Genomic DNA, 19,021 nt, shown 5'->3' with positions numbered 1-19,021 from the left:
CAGCCTCATCCTTACTTCATTCACAGGTCTTACCAATTATAGTAACTAGGGAAAAAGTGTAAAAAAGCGTCCAGACTTTCTGTGTGGTTATTATTATAGCACAGTGTTATTGATGCGACAAACAATAATAGTGAATATGTACATGTAGTGAGCCATGAAGATGTTGTTTTGAGTATGCTTTGGGTATGCGTTTTAATGGACATGTTGTGTCATGAAAATGAGAATTGGACTATTAGATAGTGTTAGATATAGTGATAGTGTTGCCAGTGAGCCAACATGCAGAAATATCAGCAGGCTTGACTCTCTTCGACCGGAAAGGAATAATAGAGCCTTCGTTAGTATAATTGGTAAGTGTCTGTGAAGGAAACAAGGAAGATATCCCCAATATGGCTGCTGTGGCAGAGGCAGAGGCGTGACAGAGGCTAAAAGGGTTTCTTCCGCGGATTTGGCTTCTTGGAAACGCCCCCCCAGCCACTGCGTTAGTTTTACTGAGGTTAGGTTTGGGTATAGTTTACTGAGGTTATGTTTAGGTATAGTTTACTGAGGTTAGGTTTAGGTATAGTTTACTGAGGTTAGGTTTAGGTATAGTTTACTGAGGTTAGGTTTAGGTATAGTTTACTGAGGTTAGGTTTAGGTATAGTTTACTGAGGTTAGGTTTAGGTATAGTTTACTGAGGTTAGGTTTAGGTATAGTTTACTGAGGTTAGGTTTAGGTATAGTTTACTGAGGTTAGGTTTAGGTATAGTTTACTGAGGTTAGGTTTAGGTATAGTTTACTGAGGTTAGGTTTAGGTATAGTTTACTGAGGTTAGGTTTAGGTATAGTTTACTGAGGTTAGGTTTAGGTATAGTTTACTGAGGTTAGGTTTAGGCATAGTTTACTGAGGTTAGGTTTAGGCATAGTTTTACTGAGGTTAGGTTTAGGTATAGTTTACTGAGGTTAGGTTTAGGTATAGTTTACTGAGGTTAGGTTTAGGTATAGTTTACTGAGGTTAGGTTTAGGTATAGTTTTACTGAGGTTGAGGTTAAGGTTAGGGTTAGGTTTAGGTATAGTTTTACTGAGGTTAGGGTTAGGTTTAGGTATAGTTTTACTGAGGTTAGGGTTAGGTTTAGGTATAGTTTTACTGAGGTTAGGGTTAGGTTTAGGTATAGTTTTACTGAGGTTAGGGTTAGGTTTAGGTATAGTTTTACTGAGGTTAGGGTTAGGTTTAGGTATAGTTTTACTGAGGTTAGGGTTAGGTTTAGGTATAGTTTTACTGAGGTTAGGGTTAGGGTTAGGTTTAGGTATAGTTTTACTGAGGTTAAGGTTAGGGTTAGGTTTAGGTGTAGGCTGTCAATCACAGCGATTGGCCAGTCACAGTGCACCATTTACTCAAACCCGAGGCAGAAACCATATTAGCGTGACAGAGCCTATTCAGTCTTGGTGCAAGACTAGTTTTGTAGTTTCAAATCAGGAGAGCTAGCACACCAGGGCTGAGCGATATCATTCTACATACTACTATGACCAAAATAATGTTCCTTGTCGTCCCTATAGAGCGTCGCAGTCCCGCATCATATGGGAGAAATGCATTGGGATTCATTTCCTGGGCCACTCGTCGTTCTGAAAGGGGGAGGGACTGCGACGCTCTATAAGGCAAGGTTGTAAGAAAAGATGGCAGTGAGCCTTCTCAGTCCATCGCTCCTAAACTGTAGAACCAGCTACATACGGGCGTGTTTTAGGAGGATAAGACCATTCATATTTCCCCTGTCCTTTTATAATTGTGTGTAGGCTACATCACATGAGAGAAGATTGAACGATGACTACAGTGAGTGTCCTGCCCTAAACAACATCACATGAGAGGACATTGAACGATGACTACAGTGAGTGTCCTGCCCTATCCCATTCTGACCTGAGATCAGATTCATACGAGGTTTCCACTGGACACACACTGGTCTGATTAACCCATTCTGACCTGAGATCAGATTCTAAAAATGTCAGTCGTTCTTCGATTTTTCAAAAATAGCAGACCTACAAGCTCATAGCGCGCCACTCGGTGGCGCGCTATGAGCTTGTAGATCTGCTATTTTTCAATAGCTAAAGCACAACATGACGCTAACACCAAAATGGGTTCCCGTTCAGAATGGGTTAAACAACATCACATGAGAGGACATTGAACGATGACTACAGTGAGTGTCCTGCCCTAAACAACATCACATGAGAGGACATTGAACCATGACTACAGTGAGTGTCCTGCCCTAAACAACATCACATGAGAGGACATTGAACGGTGACTACAGTGAGCGTCCTGCCCTAAACAACATCACATGAGAGGACATTGAACCATGACTACAGTGAGTGTCCTGCCCTAAACAACATCACATGAGAGAACATTGAACGATGACTACAGTGAGTGTCCTGCCCTATCCCATTCTGACCTGAGATCAGATTCATACGAGGTTTCCACTGGACACACACTGGTCTGATTAACCCATTCTGACCTGAGATCAGATTAAAAAAATGTCAGTCGTTCTTCGATTTTTCAAAAATAGCAGACCTACAAGCTCGTAGCGCGCCACTCGGTGGCGCGCTATGAGCTTGTAGATCTGCTATTTTTCAATAGCTAAAGCATAACATGACGCTAACACCAAAATGGGTTCCCGTTCAGAATGGGTTAAACAACATCACATGAGAGAAGATTGTACCATGACTACAGTGAGTGTCCTGCCCTAAACAACATCACATGAGAGGACATTGAACGATGACTACAGTGAGTGTCCTGCCCTATACAACATACAACACGGGACATTCAAATTAAGTTGACGTGCAGCACGGAGTCGCGATATCAGGATAATGAGGATGCCATTGACAGCTGTGCGCTTGATCAAATAATAAGCAACACATGGAACAAGCTGGATGATTTCAGGAGGGGTAGACGGTACAGCAGGAGAGAATAGGAGGGGGAGAGAATAAGGTACTGGACATTTCATTTCTCTCCGTTTTTCGTGGGTGGTTTTGTGGGATGGTTTGACCAAACATTTGTGTTTGATGAGGCAGCAATCAGCAATCAAACACAGATGTTTGGTCAAACCATGTGACTCCCAATGGAATTGCATTGTGGCGGCCATGAATCACAGAGCGTTCGTTAACTGCACTGTCGGAGAGGTCAGAACAGAAGCGCAAACATCATCCCCAAACAACCCCCCATCCCCCCCCCCCCCTCGTCGTCGTCAATGTCAATGTCATGACGTCTTCAAGCGAGGACTCGACCCGACATCAACTTTTACTGATGACTTGCATAATTCACAAGTCATATTTTCTTTCATTACAGAAGGTGTAATGGTTACCACGATTACCAACACTGTGTCTGTGGCTCTTCCAGTCTTTCATCGGGTGTGACACTGTATATTTGCGTTCGCTAGCACAGGAAAGTACCCTCTGGAATGCCCTCCCCAAACAGATCCGGGATGCTCCCCTCACTCCCCACCTTCAAAACCACACTGAAAGCCCACCTGTTCAGAATAGCATTCCCGAGCTGATGTGTTTTTAACCTGTCACATGTACTGTTCTCATTGGCTTTACTCTTATTTTACTTGTTCTCTAATAAAGTTGTCTCTTTCTCTTGAACACTAGATACTAGAAACAGCTCTTCACACAGAAGTCATGAACACTAGATACTAGAAACAGCTCTTCACACAGCAGTCATGAACACTAGATACTAGAAACAGCTCTTCACACAGAAGTCATGAACACTAGATACTAGAAACAGCTCTTCACACAGAAGTCATGAACACTAGATACTAGAAACAGCTCTTCACACAGAAGTCATGAACACTAGATATTAGAAGTGAATGTTACCCAGAAACAGCTCTTCACACAGAAGTCATGACCACTAGATACTAGAAACAGCTCTTCACACAGCAGTCATGAACACTAGATATTAGAAACAGCTCTTCACACATAAGTCATGAACACTAGATACTAGAAACAGCTCTTCACACATAAGTCATGAACACTAGATACTAGAAACAGCTCTTCACACAGAAGTCATGAACACTAGATATTAGAAGTGAATGTTACCCAGAAACAGCTCTTCACACAGAAGTCATGACCACTAGATAGTAGATACTAGCATTACTCCAACCCAGCAGTGCTGTTTTTGTCGACTAAAACTATGACACAAAATGTTCGTTGACTACCTTTTTTCACTGACGAAAACGAAATGGAAACTAAATGAAGCTATGATGACTGAAAGAAACTAAGACTAAAGGTCATTACACACTGGCGAATTAGCGACGCGATGCGAATAAGCGATCTGAAAATGCGAAATATTGCATGTTGCAGTTCGCCTGCGAATCTCTGCAAAATACGACACCAGAGCGAACAAATAAAAGCGAAAACGGTCGCATTTTCGCACATTCGCACATTCGCCACTGATGTGGAAGCTTGCATGGACTTCAATTGTTTCTTTTTAAATGCGAATTATTCGCACGAATATATCGCGTCGCCAATTCGCCAGTGTGTAATGACCTTAAGACTGAAAGAAACTAAGACTAAGAATGGAAGTAAATAATGAATTGCATCTTTACAGTTTCACTACTGTATGTTAGTGTCCAAGCTAAAACACTGACCTTGACCTTGATTAAATGTTTATGTCCTTGGATGGAAATCTACAAAGTATTATCAAATGAATGGGCAACCCCAAACGCCTTGAATGTTTTCTCTGCAGTATTTATAAAATTAGATGTGTGGACTGGCGGCCATCGCAGATTTGACATCTCAAGAGGTCAAGTCTGACTTCCCTCCCCTACTGAAAATGTAAGTTATGGTATACTAACTATGCTGAAAGTTTCACGCTACAAAAAGCGCACAATTGTATTGCTAAACCGCTGCACCGATTCTATAATACCCTAGTCTAAATCCTAACAGTTTTGAGAAACCTATAAGTCCCAAAAATGATATATTTGGCCGCCGACCCCCAATTCAAAATATGTTGTTCCAGGGACCCCAAGAAGCAAAGATTTGAGTAAAGAATTTAAGTTTGCTTTGGGGTTGAGCTCCCCTCAACCAATCACCATAACCACCAGAGCAGCCATCGACCGGGTTAAACCGTAACAGATTCCCCCCCATGGGATAAATAAAGATCTACGTAACAGTCAAACGATCTCCCCCCCCCCATGGGATAAATAAAGATCTACCTAACGGTCAAACGATCCATTAGGGGTTTTTTTCTCCTCCCTTCCTTAACCCATTTTGACCTGGGAACGATTCTACAAAATGTCTTCTGAATCCTGACAGTTTCCTGAAAAACCCTGTGTTTCCGTCAGTGGTTCTCAAACTATTTCAGGTCAAGGATCCCCCAAAAATATATGAAATTGGCCACCGACCCCCATCTGAAAATATATGTTGTTTCGGGGACCCCCCCAGAAGCAAAGATTTGAGTTAGAAATGTTCGCTCTGAAAGAATATATAAAGTTTTGCGCCACCATTTTCACGATTTTTCTAAAAATAGCAGACCTACAAGCTCCGCGCTATGAGCTTGTAGATCTGCTATTTTTCAATAGCTAAAGTATAACATAATGGTTAAAACACCAACAGGGGTTCCCGCCCCAAAATGGGTTAAATTGAATGTGAATCCCTGTGAAACAACAATTTTGACATTTAGATGTCGCTCTGACATCAATTTTGACATTTAGATGTCGCTCTGACATTTAGATGTCGCTCTGACATCAATTTTGACATTTAGATGTCGCTCTGACTCTCAACCAGAGAGACGAGATGGGAGTGAGCAGAGTAACCATGAGCTCCACTCAGCTAACAACAGGGCAAATAGCAGTGGTGGGAAAAAAAAGTACATACTATTTTCACTTAAAGCGCAAATAACATGCATTTTAAAACTGCTTTTAATATTTAATAATCATATTGTCTATGTCCCTCAAAGTTATTTCTAATGGTTTGAGCCTCAATCACCACTCTGATATAACCAGGCCTTGTCATTTCTTTCTGGACTTTGAAAGCAGTTTTAGCTGCAGTACCACAATGTCCTGAGGTGGTGGGGGTGCTGATATGCAGATTATTTAATATTTGAGTCATTATAATACTCATGCTAGATAAAACCATGCTTGTTTCCATTCCATGCCAGCTTGGAAAATCAACAATGGTGGACATTGTAAACAAAGTGGAAATGCAAATTTGCAACTGAAGACTGAAGAAAAGGAGGAATTATACAAAGTAGGGTGACATTGATGACATCATGATGAGGCCAAAATCAGTCGAGCTGTTTCTGAGAGCAATTTCCATTAAAACACCCATATGACATGAAGGCCTGATTGTTCAAAATTGGTTATTTGTGGGGATAGAAAACACACATGGGAGCCCCAAAAACACAAAAGAAATTGAAAAAGTTGAATTTTATGTTATAGGTCCTTTAAGTAAAAGACAAAAGTGTCAATACTGCAATATAAAAATGCTTTGTTTACAAGTAAAAGTCCGCAATTCAACGTGTACTTGTACAAAAGTACACATACAGATGGTCCCGTTTTCAACTGTATACAAATCTTTTGAAAATAGCAGATCTACTTGGCTCACTGTGGTGTACTGTACTGGCTATTTTCAAAAGGCCGAAATGAAGTGGTTAATGTATGTTGTGTAATAATAATAAAAATCTAACAATCTTTCAAACTATACTATACCACTACGTCTCGAGTCACAATGAAAATGGAAATACACCAGTAAAGTAAATGTACCTAAAATTTTCGTTTCACCGTTTGTCTACATAAAAAAATAATAACACTGAGAGGTGCTCTTATCATCATACTGTACATTATCATACATCACGTTCTGTTCTCAGCAAATCAAATCATCACAAATGCCATCCATTCTGGCCAATCAGTTTTGGCGTCTTCAACTTTTCTGCCCTCACTTTCATCCTCAATATGTGTACATTGCTCAGCCAATCAAATCATCACCAATGCTTGTGTTCACACAAAAACCTCAAAGCTGGGCAGAGGTCAAAGGTCACACCCATGTGTGAAGTGAGCGCTGCCTTGGAGTGTGTGTGTGTGTGTGTGTGTGTGTGTGTGTGTGTGTGTGTGTGTGTGTGTGTGTGTGTTTTGACCCGAATGCGACCCCAATTCAGCTGCAGGTCAATGGGTCATGCTGGATTATAGAGACGTCAACAGGCACGCGTATTGACACACACACACGCACACGCACACGCACACGCACGCGCACGCGCACACACACACACACACACACACACACGCGCGCGCGCACAATGCTGGAGCGGCACGCACCGCTCAGAAATCTCATCAATATGACACTCAAAACGTCAAAGCCGATCATTGCGTTTTCAACCGGACACACTGTCTCCAACGCCACCATTAAGCCCCTCCTCCTCCTCCTCCTCACCTTGTTGTAGACGCCCCAGGACAGCTCCGTCTCGATCACCATGACGACGATGCCGAACATGCCGAAGATGAGCGCGTAGTCGCTCAGCCTCTTGCGCTTCTCGAACAGCGCCCTCCGGTGGCCCAGCTTGTAGCCGATGTTCTGGTTCTTGCGCTTGTTGGCCTTGGACATGCTGCCCCTCGCCCCCCCGCCCGCCGCCAACCCCACCCCTCCCCCTCCTCCTCCTCCCGCGGACGCGCTCCGGACGCTCCGGCCTCCTCCTACGGAGCGCAGCCCCGCCGTGGAGAGCCCGCCGCACGACGAGCCCGCCCCAAGGGGCGCCAGCGCGTGGTTCTGGTGGTAGATGAGGTCCGACGAGCCCCCCAGGGGGCCGGAGTGGGAGGAGGCCAACGGGCTGGAGACGGCGGGCTCGCTGAGGTCGTAGGCGGGGGGGGCGGCGTGGCGCGGCAGGTACGGCGAGTCGTCCCTGGAGGAGATGATGATCTCGGGCGGCGGGTTCTGGTGGAGGAGGAGGGGTCCGTGTGGAGGGTTCTGGTGGAGGAGGAGGGGTCCGTGTGGAGGGTTCTGGTGGAGGAGGAGGGGTCCGTGTGGAGGGTTCTGGTGGAGGAGGAGGGGTCCGTGTGGAGGGTTCTGGTGGAGGAGGAGGGGTCCGTGCAGCGAGGAGGACGCCGAGGCCAGCGAGGTCCCGTGGTGGTGGTCGCCGCCAACACCGCCGCGCCCGTTGAGTCCGGCGCCGTTGCTGCTGACGGAAGAGGCCCCGCCTCCTCCTCCGGGGGCGGAGTCGCGCGTGTCGCTGCCGCTGTCCGACTCGATGAGGTTGCGGCGGGATGCGCTGAGGCGGCTCAGCGGCTTCATGACGCCGCCGCTGTACTTGCAGGAGCTCATGGCGATCTCGGTGAACGGGTTGCTGTCGCGCCGGTGCACCAGCGGGCTGGCCTGCCGGTGCTTGGAGCTCCGCCCCCCATCGCCACGCTCCCGCTCTCTGCAGAAAGGGGGCAGAAAGGGTTAAAATCAGCCTTCTGACATACTGTACATATGGGGAGGGCGGGGGTTTTCTTTAGAGACCCACCGATAATCGGTGCACCGATATATCGGCCGCCGATATGACCATATATGGGCCTGACCGATTGGATCGTATCTGTGAAAATTTCTCCGATTGGCCGATATAAAAAAATACATGCTGCCGCTTTGCTGCGTCTGGCTAAACCCAGTTTAATGATTTATTTTCTCCGGCAGAGTGCACCGAGGTGTCTCGTGTGTGCGCGCGCGTGTATGGCATGCCGTTTTAACATTTAATCCTTTAATTTTTCCTATCCAAAATTACCATTTGAGATATCCATATTGTAATTCCTCCTAGGAGAAATAACGTCACTTTTTCCATTCATGTGTATTGGGCTTTTAGTTTTGGATATCCGTAACTGCATTCTCGATATCTAAAAATCTATAATCTATAATTAAATTCTTACTAGGACAAACTACCATTTCAGATATCTACAATGCAATTCTTACTAGGAGAAACTACCATTTCAGATATCTACAATGCAATTATTACTAGGAGAAACTACCATTTCAGATATCTACAATGCAATTATTACTAGGAGAAACTACCATTACAGATTCCCAAAATATTCCAGACAACCATAATTATATTGTGTATATCCCAAAATACATTGTGACTAGTACAAATTGAATTATGGATATCTGCAATTCATATTATGACTAGTACAAATGTAGTTTTGGATATCTGTAATTAGTATTATGACTAGGAACAATGCAATTACTCCTAGGAAGAACTTCATTTCTCCTAGGAAGAACTTCATTTCTCCTAGGAAGAATGACAGTTGTTGATAGGAGTATAAATGTTAATTTTGACTAGGAAGAACTGAATTCAAGATATCCTGAATTGCAATTTCTACTAGCAAGAATGCAGTTCTGACTAGGAGAAACATGGTTTTGGATATCTAAAACATATATTACAGATAGGAGGGTGGTTTAATTCAATGTTAAAACGGCTTGCCATACACGCGTGTGTGTGTGTGTGTGTGTGTGTGTGTGTGTGTGTGTGTGTGTGGAAGAGAGAGAGTGCACTGTGCTTTACTCCGTGCTGACAGAAAACAGCCACAACACGTTAAAAGTACTTCGTTTGTTGTACTTACTAGAAAAGAAGGAGGAGCCACGCTTATCCATGATAAGTTCTGGGATAGAAAATTGCACTAAATACTGTTATTCATGACGGTAGCAGCTGCAGCCTCTGCTAGCTAACTGGCAAGCTAACTGCAAGCTAACTAGCTATCCAAATGCTAACCAAAACAAACTGTTGATCAGGGTTGCCACATTTTGAATGTGAGAGAAACAAGCAACCAGGTCTATAAAAATGTTAATGGACCAGATCAAAGTCAGAAATTCAGAAAAAGTCTGAAGTAAGTGAGAAGTAAAAAAATATTATAAGCCTTAAAGTCATTGGTTTAAGAAAGCAGGGCTGTCTGTACTTTGTACCTTAATTTGCATAATCATATCGGTGCAAAATCTTTGCACAATCCTCACAGAAAAGGCGTGTTTTTATTCCAGTTTTAAAAAAATCACTATATCGGTTGCATATCAGTTATCGCCGGTGATTGTTACCCTCTATCGTATCGGTTATCGGATCGGTCACAAAATTCCATATCGGTCGGTCTAGTGTTCTCTCTTTTTACATGAGTCGGGCATTGTCATGTTCTACTTATAGGGGTGGGCGATATGGTGATAAATATGATCAAGGTGATACAATGTCTCCATGATCTGCCGTTTCAGAGAAATTGCATAGTGAAATTCTATGAGTTGCAGTTCTATACCTTAATTTATGCTTTTGTGGGACGATTCTGTAGACGTTTCGTTTGCCAACAAGTATTTTGGTCAAAATGGTCTCTTTTTGTTATGTTAAGTAACTTGAAAAAATAACCATAACAAATGCATGAAATCATGTTGTGATAATCTTGTGAATCGTGATACAGCTTGAAAAAAGTATAAACTAAGAATAATGGCTTATTTTATATCAATTGCTCACCCCATTAAGTTTTACATTTATACATTATTTTTGTTTTTGTCTCATTCCTGAGAATTGAATAGGAGAGTCTTAACGAGAGCAAAAGTATATTTAAATTGTTCTCTTTGAACCCTGATCATCAGTATCGGGTCATCAGTGATTACACTGAGAGTTTATGTTATTAATTTATATAGATTTACGTTGGTCTGCTTCCACAGCAGCATCAGCTTACAAAAATGTAATTATTGGCTCAGGAATGCAACAGAAACCAGAAAAAATGAAAGAGGGTGAAATACATTATTTCAACACGGAGTGTAAAGTTGCCCGAACGGCCAAGGCTCCAAGGCCAGTCTGGAATGCAGTTAAAGGGTTTTTTTATTTCCCAAAGTCCAGACAGTTTTCATTGCAAAGGACAATTCAAATAGCTCTCCCTCAGGGATGTTACCTGTGTCATCATTGCCCACATCTCACTAACTAGCCTAGCCTGTCCCTGCAGCCTCCTTTAAATAGCACTGGATCCTACCACAGGACACAGACTCAATTAGCACATTTCTTCTCAAATACTTCAATAATAATAAATACTCCCATGAATAAAGCCCTTGCATAAAAGTAACCTAAACATTCTCAACAATAATGCGTTACAATTGAACACGTATGAATCAGCATGAAAACTCAATGATAAATAATGACTCAAAGCATAAGAAACACCCCTCTCCTCCTGCATAGCACTTGAGCCCTTCCTAATCAAGGGAAATGCCACCAGCAGTGCAGGAGAGACAACTAAACAAACAAGCAGTGATCATTTAAATTCCACACCCAAGTTTAAAACAATCGTCCTTGCATCTTAAGCAGTTTGTGTATTTATAGGGCACGGGTTGCCCCGTAACACGGAGAGTATCATTTTATTTATTTTCTGTTTTTTTATGCATGCTATTTTACAGACTGAACAAAAGTCTACAGCAGAATAATCAACTGTTTTACTGTCTGTCATGCAGGTGTGAGAGCTCTGAACTGGATATTATGTTGATATTTTATCAGATATGTGATATAGTGCCGGGTCGGGTCGGGACATTTTAAAACATTTTATTCATGACAATAAACACAACATTTTGGGCCGATCAAATAATTAGAAAGAAGGGAAAAAAAGTGTTTTTTTTTATTATTTTTTTTAAATTATTTGATCGGCCCAAAACATTGTGTTTAACTTTATTGTCACAAACAAGCCTCGGACAAAGCTTTGTCCGAGGCTTAAATGTCTTTAACCCATTCTGAACGGGAACCCATTTTGGTGTTGGCATCATGTTATGCTTTAGCTATTGAAAAATAGCAGATCTACAAGCTCATAGCGCGCCACTCTGCTATTTTTTGAAAAATCGAAGAACGACTGACATTTTTTAGAATCTGATCTCAGGTCAGAATGGGTTAATCAGACCAGTGTGTGTCCAGTGGAAACCTCGTATGAATCTGATCTCAGGTCAGAATGTGTTGAATAAACAATGAATGGTGAATTCTCTTCTGGGCCTGTCGTCGTCATGAAAAGGGGGGCGGGACTGCAATGCTCTCTATTCAGTATTTTAGCCGTGACGTGAGCGCCCCCTCCTGAGATACTTCAGTATTTTAGCCGTGACGTGAGCGCCCCCTCCTGAGATACTTCAGTATTTTAGCTGTGACGTGAGCGCCCCCTCCTGAGATACTTCAGTATTTTAGCTGTGACGTGAGCGCCCCCTCCTGAGATACTTCAGTATTTTAGCTGTGACGTGAGCGCCCCCTCCTGAGATACTTCAGTATTTTAGCCGTGACGTGAGCGCCCCCTCCTGAGATACTTCAGTATTTCAGCTGTGACGTGAGCGCCCCCTCCTGAGATACTTCAGTATTTTAGCCGTGACGTGAGCGCCCCCTCCTGAGATACTTCAGTATTTTAGCTGTGACGTGAGCGCCCCCTCCTGAGATACTTCAGTATTTCAGCCGTGACGTGAGCGCCCCCTCCTGAGATACTTCAGTATTTTAGCCGTGACGTGAGCGCCCCCTCCTGAGATACTTCAGTATTTTAGCCGTGACGTGAGCGCCCCCTCCTGAGATACTTCAGTATTTTAGCTGTGACGTGAGCGCCCCCTCCTGAGATACTTCAGTATTTTAGCTGTGACGTGAGCGCCCCCTCCTGAGATACTTCAGTATTTTAGCTGTGACGTGAGCGCCCCCTCCTGAGATACTTCAGTATTTTAGCTGTGACGTGAGCGCCCCCTCCTGAGATACTTCAGTATTTTAGCCGTGACGTGAGCGCCCCCTCCTGAGATACTTCAGTATTTTAGCTGTGACGTGAGCGCCCCCTCCTGAGATACTTCAGTATTTTAGCTGTGACGTGAGCGCCCCCTCCTGAGATACTTCAGTATTTTAGCCGTGACGTGAGCGCCCCCTCCTGAGATACTTCAGTATTTCAGCTGTGACGTGAGCGCCCCCTCCTGAGATACTTCAGTATTTTAGCCGTGACGTGAGCGCCCCCTCCTGAGATACTTCAGTATTTTAGCTGTGACGTGAGCGCCCCCTCCTGAGATACTTCAGTATTTCAGCCGTGACGTGAGCGCCCCCTCCTGAGATACTTCAGTATTTTAGCCGTGACGTGAGCGCCCCCTCCTGAGATACTTCAGTATTTTAGCTGTGACGTGAGCGCCCCCTCCTGAGATACTTCAGTATTTTAGCTGTGACGTGAGCGCCCCCTCCTGAGATACTTCAGTATTTTAGCTGTGACGTGAGCGCCCCCTCCTGAGATACTTCAGTATTTTAGCCGTGACGTGAGCGCCCCCTCCTGAGATACTTCAGTATTTTAGCCGTGACGTGAGCGCCCCCTCCTGAGATACTTCAGTATTTTAGCTGTGACGTGAGCGCCCCCTCCTGAGATACTTCAGTATTTTAGCTGTGACGTGAGCGCCCCCTCCTGAGATACTTCAGTATTTTAGCCGTGACGTGAGCGCCCCCTCCTGAGATACTTCAGTATTTTAGCCGTGACGTGAGCGCCCCCTCCTGAGATACTTCAGTATTTTAGCCGTGACGTGAGCGCCCCCTCCTGAGATACTTCAGTATTTTAGCCGTGACGTGAGCGCCCCCTCCTGAGATACTTCAGTATTTTAGCCGTGACGTGAGCGCCCCCTCCTGAGATACTTCAGTATTTTAGCTGTGACGTGAGCGCCCCCTCCTGAGATACTTCAGTATTTTAGCTGTGACGTGAGCGCCCCCTCCTGAGATACTTCAGTATTTTAGCTGTGACGTGAGCACCCCCTCCTGAGATACTTCAGTATTTTAGCTGTGACGTGAGCACCCCCTCCTGAGATACTTCAGTATTTTAGCTGTGACGTGAGCGCCCCCTCCTGAGATACTTCAGTATTTTAGCCGTGACGTGAGTGCCCCCTCCTGAGATACTTCAGTATTTTAGCCGTGACGTGAGCGCCCCCTCCTGAGATACTTCAGTATTTTAGCTGTGACGTGAGCGCCCCCTCCTGAGATACTTCAGTATTTTAGCCGTGACGTGAGCGCCCCCCTCCTGAGATACTTCAGTATTTTAGCTGTGACGTGAGCGCCCCCTCCTGAGATACTTCAGTATTTTAGCTGTGACGTGAGGGCCCCCTCCTGAGATACTTCAGTATTTTAGCTGTGACGTGAGCGCCCCCTCCTGAGATACTTCAGTATTTTAGCTGTGACGTGAGCGCCCCCTCCTGAGATACTTCAGTATTTTAGCCGTGACGTGAGCGCCCCCCTCCTGAGATACTTCAGTATTTTAGCTGTGACGTGAGCGCCCCCTCCTGAGATACTTCAGTATTTTAGCTGTGACGTGAGCGCCCCCTCCTGAGATACTTCAGTATTTTAGCTGTGACGTGAGCGCCCCCTCCTGAGATACTTCAGTATTTTAGCCGTGACGTGAGCGCCCCCTCCTGAGATACTTCAGTATTTTAGCTGTGACGTGAGCGCCCCCTCCTGAGATACTTCAGTATTTTAGCTGTGACGTGAGCGCCCCCTCCTGAGATACTTCAGTATTTTAGCCGTGACGTGAGCGCCCCCTCCTGAGATACTTCAGTATTTTAGCCGTGACGTGAGCGCCCCCTCCTGAGATACTTCAGTATTTTAGCCGTGACGTGAGCGCCCCCTCCTGAGATACTTCAGTATTTTAGCTGTGACGTGAGCGCCCCCTCCTGAGATACTTCAGTATTTTAGCTGTGACGTGAGTGCCCCCTCCTGAGATACTTCAGTATTTTAGCTGTGACGTGAGCGCCCCCTCCTGAGATACTTCAGTATTTTAGCTGTGACGTGAGCGCCCCCTCCTGAGATACTTCAGTATTTTAGCTGTGACGTGAGCGCCCCCTCCTGAGATACTTCAGTATTTTAGCTGTGACGTGAGCGCCCCCTCCTGAGATACTTCAGTATTTTAGCCGTGACGTGAGCGCCCCCTCCTGAGATACTTCAGTATTTTAGCTGTGACGTGAGCGCCCCCTCCTGAGATACTTCAGTATTTTAGCTGTGACGTGAGCGCCCCCCTCCTGAGATACTTCAGTATTTTAGCTGTGACGTGAGCGCCCCCTCCTGAGATACTTCAGTATTTTAGCTGTGACGTGAGCGCCCCCTCCTGAGATACTTCAGTATTTTAGCTGTGACGTGAGCGCCCCCTCCTGAGATACTTCAGTATTTTAGCCGTGACGTGAGCGCCCCCTCCTGAGATACTTCAGTATTTTAGCCGTGACGTGAGCGCCCCCTCCTGAGATACTTCAGTATTTTAGCCGTGACGTGAGCGCCCCCTCCTGAGATACTTCAGTATTTTAGCCGTGACGTGAGCGCCCCCTCCTGAGATACTTCAGTATTTTAGCCGTGACGTGAGCGCCCCCTCCTGAGATACTTCAGTATTTTAGCTGTGACGTGAGCGCCCCCTCCTGAGATACTTCAGTATTTTAGCTGTGACGTGAGCGCCCCCTCCTGAGATACTTCAGTATTTTAGCTGTGACGTGAGCACCCCCTCCTGAGATACTTCAGTATTTTAGCTGTGACGTGAGCACCCCCTCCTGAGATACTTCAGTATTTTAGCTGTGACGTGAGCGCCCCCTCCTGAGATACTTCAGTATTTTAGCCGTGACGTGAGTGCCCCCTCCTGAGATACTTCAGTATTTTAGCCGTGACGTGAGCGCCCCCTCCTGAGATACTTCAGTATTTTAGCTGTGACGTGAGCGCCCCCTCCTGAGATACTTCAGTATTTTAGCCGTGACGTGAGCGCCCCCCTCCTGAGATACTTCAGTATTTTAGCTGTGACGTGAGCGCCCCCTCCTGAGATACTTCAGTATTTTAGCTGTGACGTGAGGGCCCCCTCCTGAGATACTTCAGTATTTTAGCTGTGACGTGAGCGCCCCCTCCTGAGATACTTCAGTATTTTAGCTGTGACGTGAGCGCCCCCTCCTGAGATACTTCAGTATTTTAGCCGTGACGTGAGCGCCCCCCTCCTGAGATACTTCAGTATTTTAGCTGTGACGTGAGCGCCCCCTCCTGAGATACTTCAGTATTTTAGCTGTGACGTGAGCGCCCCCTCCTGAGATACTTCAGTATTTTAGCTGTGACGTGAGCGCCCCCTCCTGAGATACTTCAGTATTTTAGCCGTGACGTGAGCGCCCCCTCCTGAGATACTTCAGTATTTTAGCTGTGACGTGAGCGCCCCCTCCTGAGATACTTCAGTATTTTAGCTGTGACGTGAGCGCCCCCTCCTGAGATACTTCAGTATTTTAGCCGTGACGTGAGCGCCCCCTCCTGAGATACTTCAGTATTTTAGCCGTGACGTGAGCGCCCCCTCCTGAGATACTTCAGTATTTTAGCCGTGACGTGAGCGCCCCCTCCTGAGATACTTCAGTATTTTAGCTGTGACGTGAGCGCCCCCTCCTGAGATACTTCAGTATTTTAGCTGTGACGTGAGTGCCCCCTCCTGAGATACTTCAGTATTTTAGCTGTGACGTGAGCGCCCCCTCCTGAGATACTTCAGTATTTTAGCTGTGACGTGAGCGCCCCCTCCTGAGATACTTCAGTATTTTAGCTGTGACGTGAGCGCCCCCTCCTGAGATACTTCAGTATTTTAGCTGTGACGTGAGCGCCCCCTCCTGAGATACTTCAGTATTTTAGCCGTGACGTGAGCGCCCCCTCCTGAGATACTTCAGTATTTTAGCTGTGACGTGAGCGCCCCCTCCTGAGATACTTCAGTATTTTAGCTGTGACGTGAGCGCCCCCCTCCTGAGATACTTCAGTATTTTAGCTGTGACGTGAGCGCCCCCTCCTGAGATACTTCAGTATTTTAGCTGTGACGTGAGCGCCCCCTCCTGAGATACTTCAGTATTTTAGCTGTGACGTGAGCGCCCCCTCCTGAGATACTTCAGTATTTTAGCTGTGACGTGAGCGCCCCCTCCTGAGATACTTCAGTATTTTAGCTGTGACGTGAGCGCCCCCCTACGACGTAACGTAGCACTACAAAATTACGTTGGACTTAAATACTGAATAGGATGACACAACGTATAAAGATAGTGGGGGTTTAATCTTTAACCCTTACCGCTCCCGCTGCGGGTCTCCCTGCATCACGGCCGGCGGGTGGGAGGCGTAGAAGAGGGCGGTGTAGTCCCCCCCGCTCAGGCTGTGCTGCGAGGCGCCCAGGCACGACGAGGACAGGGAGGCGGAGCCGGCCGGGTGGAGGCCGTGGTGGGGGGGGTGGTGGTGGTGGCTGTTGGGGAGGATGGCGAGCGGCAGCGGGGCCAGGGGCGGCAGCATGGCGCTCGCTGTGGTCGAGGAGGAGGAGGAGGGGAGGGGAGGGAGGGACAGCCTGGGGAGGGAGGAGGAGGGGGAGGGTGTGGAGGAGGAGGAGGAGGAGGGCGTCGGCGCCCCCGTGTGGTTGGAGGAGGGCGGCGGCGGCTGGGCAAGGGGCGGAGCCGGCTGCGGCGGGGGAGGAGGAGGGGGGAGGGCCGGGTAGCGCTGGTCGTCGTCGTCTGTTGAGGAGACGCGCAGCAGAGCCAGACTCAGGGAGGAGGGAGGAGGGTCCATGATGGTCCTGGAGGTCTGCTGGAGCGCACGCACACACGCACGCACACACACACACACGCACACACACACACACACACACACAGCACAGCACAGCGTTAGTTTATACAGGGACGTGACATTCTATAAATACTACAGGGGTTGTGCACAGAAGTGCCTCTCGCCCTCTCGCCTACAAAAACTGTGGACTAGACCTAAATATATTTACTCTGTGGACTAGACCTAAATATATTTACTCTGTGGACTAGACCTAAATATATTTACTCTGTGGACTAGACCTAAATATATTTACTCTGTGGACTAGACCTAAATATATTTACTCTGTGGACTAGACCTAAATATATTTACTCTGTGGACTAGACCTAAATATATTTACTCTGTGGACTAGACCTAAATATATTTACTCTGTGGACTAGACCTAAATATATTTACTCTGTGGACTAGACCTAAATATATTTACTATGTGGACTAGACCTAAATATATTTACTCTGTGGACTAGACCTAAATATATTTACTCTGTGGACTAGACCTAAATATATTTACTCTGTGGACTAGACCTAAATATATTTACTCTGTGGACTAGACCTAAATATATTTACTCTGTGGACTAGACCTAAATATATTTACTCAGTGGACTAGACCTAAATATATTTACTCTGTGGACTAGACCTAAATATATTTACTCTGTGGACTAGACCTAAATATATTTACTCCGTGGACTAGACCTAAATATATTTACTCTGTGGACTAGACCTAAATATATTTACTCTGTGGACTAGACCTAAATATATTTACTCAGTGGACTAGACCTAAATATATTTACTCCGTGGACTAGACCTAAATATATTTACTCCGTGGACTAGACCTAAATATATTTACTCTGTGGACTAGACCTAAATATATTTACTCTGTGGACTAGACCTAAATATATTTACTCAGTGGACTAGACCTAAATATATTTACTCTGTGGACTAGACCTAAATATATTTACTCTGTGGACTAGACCTAAATATATTTACTCAGTGGACTAGACCTAAATATATTTACTCAGTGGACTAGACCTAAATATATTTACTCAGTGGACTAGACCTAAATATATTTACTCTGTGGACTAGACCTAAATATATTTACTCTGTGGACTAGACCTAAATATATTTACTCAGTGGACTAGACCTAAATATATTTACTCAGTGGACTAGACCTAAATATATTTACTCTGTGGACTAGACCTAAATATATTTACTCTGTGGACTAGACCTAATATATATTTACTCTGTGGACTAGACCTAAATATATTTACTCTGTGGACTAGACCTAAATATATTTACTCTGTGGACTAGACCTAAATATATTTACTCTGTGGACTAGACCTAAATATATTTACTCTGTGGACTAGACCTAAATATATTTACTATGTGGACTAGACCTAAATATATTTACTCTGTGGACTAGACCTAAATATATTTACTCTGTGGACTAGACCTAAATATATTTACTATGTGGACTAGACCTAAATATATTTACTCTGTGGACTAGACCTAAATATATTTACTCTGTGGACTAGACCGCC

General features: G+C 45.3%; 1 protein-coding gene across 1 annotated transcript in view; it reads right to left on the bottom strand.

Annotated features, from left to right (window-relative positions):
• kcnn3 (potassium intermediate/small conductance calcium-activated channel, subfamily N, member 3) overlaps positions 1-17,183 on the bottom strand; it is a gene marked incomplete at both ends in the record, with an annotated part of 243,583 nt that extends 226,400 nt beyond the window's left edge. Inside the window, 2 exons of the mRNA XM_083761983.1 lie at positions 7,385-8,366; positions 16,969-17,183. Coding sequence (XP_083618109.1) covers positions 7,385-8,366; positions 16,969-17,183 — 1,197 coding nt within the window. The remainder of the gene's footprint in view (positions 1-7,384; positions 8,367-16,968) is intronic.
• Between the last annotated feature and the right edge of the window lie 1,838 nt (positions 17,184-19,021).

The sequence above is a fragment of the Protomyctophum parallelum genome (genome assembly GCF_964188405.1).
Source record: "Protomyctophum parallelum genome assembly, chromosome: 3".
Lineage (NCBI taxonomy): Eukaryota > Metazoa > Chordata > Actinopteri > Myctophiformes > Myctophidae > Protomyctophum > Protomyctophum parallelum.
Note: the sequence above shows the minus strand (reverse complement) of the source record. Positions and strands in the feature narration are given on the sequence as shown.